The sequence below is a fragment of the Pristis pectinata genome, chromosome 13, assembly GCF_009764475.1.
Source record: "Pristis pectinata isolate sPriPec2 chromosome 13, sPriPec2.1.pri, whole genome shotgun sequence".
In the NCBI taxonomy this organism is placed as follows: domain Eukaryota; kingdom Metazoa; phylum Chordata; class Chondrichthyes; order Rhinopristiformes; family Pristidae; genus Pristis; species Pristis pectinata.
In genome coordinates this window covers 7,313,841-7,320,882 of record NC_067417.1, presented here as the reverse complement: position 1 = coordinate 7,320,882, position 7,042 = coordinate 7,313,841, and the positions used below count along the sequence as shown (strand labels likewise).

The 7,042-nt window shown below is 54.9% G+C and overlaps 1 protein-coding gene across 1 annotated transcript; it reads left to right on the top strand.

The window, feature by feature from the left end:
* Positions 1-589: 589 nt before the first annotated feature.
* LOC127577528 (lysophosphatidic acid receptor 5-like) lies at positions 590-6,482 on the top strand. The gene is made up of 2 exons (XM_052028775.1): positions 590-765; positions 3,380-6,482. The coding sequence occupies exon 2, from the start codon at positions 3,415-3,417 to the stop codon at positions 4,552-4,554; it is 1,140 nt and encodes a 379-aa protein (XP_051884735.1). The 5' UTR covers positions 590-765; positions 3,380-3,414; the 3' UTR covers positions 4,555-6,482.
* Positions 6,483-7,042: the final 560 nt, after the last annotated feature.

Genomic DNA, 7,042 nt, shown 5'->3' with positions numbered 1-7,042 from the left:
TGGGACTTTATTCTTTGGACATAGGAAACTAAGGTGTGAGGTATATAAAATCACGAGGGGCAAAGATAGGGTGAATGCACAGTCTTTTTCCCTCCAGAGATGAGGAATCAAGAACTAAAGGGCACAGGTTGAAGGTAAGAGGGATGAGATTTAATAGGGACCTGAGGGGCAACCTTTTCACCTAGAGGGTGGTCCATATACGGAACGAGCTGCCAGAGGAGCTCGTGGTTGGGACAGGCACATTAACAACACTTGGACAGAAAAGGCTGAGAGGGATATGGGCCAAATGCTGGCAAATGGGACTAACTTAGATGGGAATTTTGGCTGGCATGGACCAGTTGGGCCGAAGGTCCTGTTTCCATACGGAATGACTCTACGACTTAATGACTGACGAGGATCCTGATACAAGAAAGGGGATCCCCAGGTACAGGAGAGAGGGAAGGAACATTTCTCTCTCTCTTTCGGTTTCTCCCCCCACCATCCCCTTCTCTCCTCAATTTACTCTCTCACTCTCCCCTCCCTCCCTCTCTCTCTCCCTTCCCCTCTCTCTCCCCGCCCACAGACTCTGCCACTGGGACGATTACAGGAAAGGTCCCGCCCCGTTCAAACCTGGGCCATGAAGGTGCCGGCTGGGCAGAGGGTTGCGGCCCGGCTCACAGCTCCCGACTCAGACTTCATCCCGGAGCGCAGGTTGACCAGCTCAGCTGCTGTCTGTTGGGGAAGGGGAATCCCCCATCATCGGCTCACAGTGAGGAGCGAGAGCTGGTAGGTCTTTGTGGGGCAGAACTCTGCCCCTGCACCCGGGAGGGAGAGGGGGGAGGGGGAGGGAAAAGGAGGGAGTGGGAAGGGGGGAGGGAGGGGGAAGGAGGGGGGGAAGGAAAGGGAGGAGACAGAAAGAGGGGGAAGGGGGAAAAGAGGGGGATAGAGAGAGAAAGGTAGGGGAGGGAGGGGGGGGAAGAGAGGGGGAGTGCACTTAGAATGTCCAAATATTATAACCAGTGAGTGTGTGTGTGTGTGTGTGTGGGAGAGTGTGTGTATCGTCCCCTCTCTCTATGCCGTCTCTCCCCCTCACCCCCTCTCCGCTTCCCCCCTCCTTCCCCCTCTCTCTCCCTCCCCCACACTCCCCCTCCCCTCTCACCCTCTCTCCCCCTCTCCCCACCCCCTCTCTCCCTCCCCCACATTCCTCCCCCTCTCCCCTACTCTCTCCCTTCCTCCACACACTCCGTCCCTCCCCCCACGCCCTCTCTCCCCCCCTCCCCCTACCCCCTACTCTCTCCCTCCCCCTCCCCCCCCCCCTCTCTCCCTCCCCCCCCCCTCTCCTGATGCCCACACTGGGTCACAAACCATTTTACTAACCTCAGGCAGCGAGAGGAAGGAAGTGGTTGTGTAACCTACATTTCTCATGATCAAGTAAAATGTGAAATGGCAGAAGGGAGTGGGGGAGAGAGCGGGAGAGAGGAACTCAGGCCTTCTCTTGCTCTCCACCCCCTTACCCACCCACGGGGTGGGGGTGGTAGAATGAGTCATTGGGAATGGGACAGGTCACTGAGAATGGGGCAAGGATGATTGAGATTGGGACTTGGGTCAACGGGGAAATGGAAGGGGTCATTGGGAATGTGGGAGAGTCTGCTGGCAGTGGTGTAGGAGTCGCAGAGTGGAGCGGAGTTCACTGGGAATGCGAGGTGTTATTCAAAAAGGGAAGGGATCGTCGGAATGAGGGAGACGTCAATACAAATGTGTCTGGAGTCACGTGGAATGGAGCAGGGCAATGGGGCAGACGTCACTGGGGATGGTCTGTTGGGAATGGGAGCTGTCACTGGGTGTCACAGAAATCATTAGGGATGGGGTGGAGTCATTTGGAATTGGGCCGGGGTCATTGGAATTGAAAGGGGTCATTGGGAATGGGAGCAGTCATTGAGAATGGGGAGGGATCATTTGGAGTGGGTCAGGAGTCACTTGGAATGGGACAGAGGTCATTGGGAATTGGATAGGGATCATTAGGAATTGGATGTAAAGCCTTTGGAATGGGAGTTGTCGATGGGAATGGGGCTAGGGTTATTGGGAATGGAGGAGAACACAAGGAATGGGGAGGGTTCACTGGGAATGAGCCATTGGAATGGTGCAGAGGTCACTGGAAATGGGGCAGGGGTCATTGAAGTAGCTAAGAGTCAATGGGAATGGTGAGGTCATTGGGAATGGATCATTGGGAATGTGGGAGAATTCACTTGGAATGGAGCAGGAGTCATTTGGAATGGGGAAGGATCACTGGGAATGGAGCAGGGGTCTTTGGGAATGGGTTGTTGGGAATGGGGGGGTCATTGGGATAGCAAGGAGTCATTGGAAATGGTAAGAGGTAATTGGGAATGGGTCAGGAGTCACGGAATGGAGCAGGGGTCTTTGGAAATGGGGCAGGTGTCTTTGGGAATGTGAAAGGCCACTTGGAATGGGGCAGAGGTCACTGGGAATGGGACAGGTCACTGGGGATGGCAAAGGGTCATTGGCAATGGGTGCAAGCTCATTGGGTATGGGTGGAAGGTCATTAGAAATGTGGCAGAGGTCACTGGGAATGGGGCTGGGGTCTGACAATGGGGCAGGGGTCTGGGAATGGGGAGAGGATCATTGTGAATGGGACGGAGGTCATTGAAAATGGGGCAGATATCATAGGGAATGGGACAGAGTTCACTGGGGATGGCAAGGGGTCATTGGGAATGGGTGAAAGCTCATTGGGAATGGGTGGAAGGTCAGTGGGAATGGAGCAGGGCTCTGGGAATGGGGAGGGATCATCGTGAATGGGACAGGGGTCATTGAAAATGGGGCAGATATCATTGGGAGTGGGATAGATGTCACTGGGGGTGGCAAGGGGTCATTGGGAATAGAATATAGAACATAGAACAATTACAGCACAACTCAGGCCCTTCGGCCCACAAAGCTGTGCCGAACATGTCCTTACCCTAGAAATTACTAGGCTTACCCATAGCCCTCTATTTTACTCAGCTCCATGTACCTATCTGACAGTGTCTTGAAAGACCCTATCGTATCCGCCTCCACCGTCGTTTCCGGCAGCCCATTCCATGCACTCACCACTCTCTGAGTAAAAAACTTAACCCTGACATCTCCTCCATATCTACTCCCCAGCACCTTAAACCTATGTCCTCTTGTGGCCACCAATTCAGCCCTGGGGAAAAGCTCATTGGGAATGGGTGAAAGCTCATTGGGAATGGAGCAGGGCTCTGGGAATGGGATGGGGGATCATTGAAAATAGGGCAGATATCATTGAGAATGGGGCAGGGCTCTGAGAATGGGGAGGGGATCATCGGGAATGGGAAGAGGCCACCTCTGTCCAACTTTAACCCTTTCCCTCTCTCCCCACCCCCCACAGATGCTGACCGGCCAGGGATCGCCTACCCGCCCACGATGAGCGGGACCCTGAACCGGACGACGCCGCCATCGCCGGCGGCCACGGTCACCGCAACCACCGGCCTGCCCGTCTGCCGGGACGCGGACAGCCTGCACCGCCTGCAGCTGGCCTGGAACAGCGTGGTGCTGGCGGCCGCCCTGCCCCTCAACGCCATGGCCCTGTGGGTGTTTGTGGGCCCACTGCGGCTGCGGACGGTGCCGTCCGTCTACATGGCCAACCTGGCGGCCTGCGACCTGCTCTTCGCCCTGGCCCTGCCGCTGCGACTGCTGCACTCGGCGGCTGGCGGCCGCTGGCCTCTGGGCGATGCGCCCTGCCGCCTGGCCGGCTGCCTCTTCCAGCTCAACATGTACGGCAGCTGCCTCTTCCTGGCTGCCCTCAACGTCGACCGGTACCTGGCGCTGGTGCGGCCGCTGCGCTCCCGCCGCCTGCGCCGGCGCCCAGTGGCCTGGCGGGTGTGCGGCGCCGCCTGGGCGCTGATGGCCGTTGGCTCGGTGCCTGTGGCCATGGCCCACGGCACCAGCGGCTGCCGGGGGGCCAATGCCAGCCGCCAGCTGCGCTGTTTCGAGGGCTTCTCCGATGGCGACTGGCGGGTGGAGCTGCTGCCGCTGGTGGTGGCCGCCGAGCTGCTGGGCTTCGTGTTGCCGCTGGCTGCCGTGCTGTACTGCTCGGCACAGATCCTGGGCACGCTAGGCCCCATAGGTCCCGCAGGCCCCGCAAACCCCGAAGTCCGGGAGGAGGCGGAGGAAGGCCGGAGGAGGAGGAGGAGGAGGAGAAGGAAGACCGTCCTCCTGCTGCTGGTCAACGCCCTCATCTTCGTGGCCTGCTTCGGCCCTTACAACGTGGCGCTGGCCGTCTACGCCCTGGCCCGCTCCGACCTGCTGGTGCTGGGCCAGAGCTCCGAGGAAGGGCTGCGCCAAGCCCTGCAGGTGGCCATCCTCCTCTCGGCCTCCAACTGCTGCCTCGACCCGCTGGTCTACTACTACAGCACCGAGGGGTTCCGCCACACCTTCTGGGGGTGGAGGAGGAGGGGAGGGGGGAGGAGGGGGACGGAGATGGGGACCGGTAGGGGGACGACGCTGGCCAGCCGCTCCTACTTTCGGGCCCCGACCCAGGCGCAGGGAGAGAGCATGGTGTGACGGTTACCCCCCCAACACTTTCCTGTCCAATCTCAGTGGCTCCCAACCCTTCTCATTCAATTTCAATGATTCCCATCCAATCTCAGTGGCTCCCAACCTTCCTCGTCCAATCCCAATGCTTCCCAGCCAATCCCAGTGGTTCTCTAATCCTTCTCATTCAATCCCAGTGGATCCCAATGTTTCCCAGCCAAACCCAGTGGATCTCCAACCCTTCTCATTCAATCCCAGTGCATCGCAATACTTCCCAAAAATCCCAATGGATCCCCAACACTTCCCATCCAATCCCAAAATTCCAGACACTCCCCATCCAATCCCAATGGATCCCCAGCGCTTCCCATCCAATACTAATGGATCGCAAACCCATTCGCTCCCACCATGCACACTCCCAGTGAGACCCCACCCCTTCCCACTCACTCCCACCATCCGCACTCCCAGTGGGTCCCCACCCCTTCCCATTCACTCCCACCATCCGCACTCCCAGTGGGTCCCCACCCCTTCCCATTCACTCCCACCATCCGCACTCCCAGTGGGACCCCACCCCTTCCCATTTACTCCCACCATCCCAGCAGACACTTGGAGTCACTTGGAGACTGAAGCTGTTAGACTTAAAAGGACTTTATTGATTTGGACAAGCACGGATTCACCTTGAGAGCTTCTCAGTCAAATCTTCCTGGTTGCAAAGTGCATGACAATTTTATACTCTTAAGAACAAAGATAAAAACAAGGTGATTCCTTGCAAATACAAATATCTACAACAACATTGATTACTTTGATACTTTGAGTCTGACAAGTGGTTCTATTTAGTTTAGTGGGTACGGACTGTAAGGAGAGGTTGGATAAACTTTGTTTGTTTTCTCTGGAGCGGCAGAGGCTGATGAAAGACCTGACTGAAGTTGATACAATTACGAGAGACATAGATAAAGTAGACAGTCAGAATCTTTCTCCCTCAGGATAGAAAAGAACTAGTCAAAATCTGGGCAAGTGTGAGGTGTTGCACTTTGGGAGGTCAAATGTAAGGGGAGAGTACACAGTTAATGACAGGAGCATTGATGTACTGAGGAATCTTGGGGTCTAAGTCCATAGCTCTCTGAAAGTGGCCACACAAGTAGACAAGGCAGCAAAGAAGGCGTACAGCATGCTTGCCTTCATTAGTTGGGGCATAGAGTATAAGAGTCAGGAAGTTATGTTGCAGTTGTATAAAGCTGTGGTCAGGCCACACTTGGAGTATTGTCTGCATTTCTGGTCACCCCATTGCAGGAACGGTGTGGAGGTTATGGAGAGGGTGAAGAAGAGGTTGTTGCTTGGAATGGAGGGTATGAACTACAAGGAGAGGTTGGACAAGCTTGGGTTGCTTTCTCTGGAGCATTGGAGGCTAAGGGGAGACCTGGTAGAAGTTTACAGATTTATGTAGATCTCCTCTGCACTCTTTCCAGCTTAATGGCATCTTTCCTATACCAGGGTGACCAGAACTGAACCATACTCCAAGTGCGGCCTCTTGGGCAGGCATGGTAGTGTAGTGGTTAGCGTAACGCTTTACAGTGCCAGTGACCCGGGTTTAATTCCAGCCGCTACCTGTAAGGAGTTTGTACATTCTCCCCGTGTCTGCATGGGTTTCCTCCGGGTGCTCCAGTTTCGTCCCACATTCCAAAAGACATACAGGTTAAGAAGTTGTGAGCATGCTATGTTGGCACCGGAGGCGTGGTGACACTTGTGGGCTGTCCTCAGAACACTCGATGCAGAAGATGCATTTCACTGTGTGTTTCAATGTACATGTGACTAATAAAGACACCTTATCTTGTACAACTACAACATAACTTCTGAACTCTTATACTCAATGCCCTGACTGATGAAGGCAAGTGTGCAGAACGACGTGCAGAGAGGTTCACCAGGATGCTGCCTGGATTAGAGGGCCTGTGCTATAAGGAGAGGTTAGACAAACTTGGGTTGTTTTCTCTGGAGCGGTGGAGGCTGAGGGGAGACCTGAAAGAGGTTTATAAAACTACAAGAGGCATAGATAGGGTAGACAGTCCTTTTCCCCAGGGTGGAAATGTCAAATACTAGAGGGCATGCATTTAAGGTGAGAGGGGAAAAGTTCAAAGGAGATGTGCGGGGCAAGTATTTTTACACAGAGAGTGGTGGGTGCCTGGAATGTGCTGCCAGGGGTGGTGGTGGATCGTAGTAAAAGTCCTCCCATTGTCAAAAACAATATGGCACAGGAACAGGCCCTTCCACCCACGATGGCTGCGTCAAATTAAACTAAATCCCTTCTGCCTGCATGTGGTCCATATCCCTCCATTCCCTGCACATTCATGTATATGCCCTTGTATTATGCATTTCGACCCTGGGGAAAAAGATACCAACTGTCTCCTCTATTTATGCCTCTCGTAATCGTATAAACTTCTATTAGTTCTCCACTTAGCCTCCGCTGCTCCAGAGAAAACAGCCCAAGTTTGTCCAACATCTCCTTTCAGCACATGCCTCTAATCCA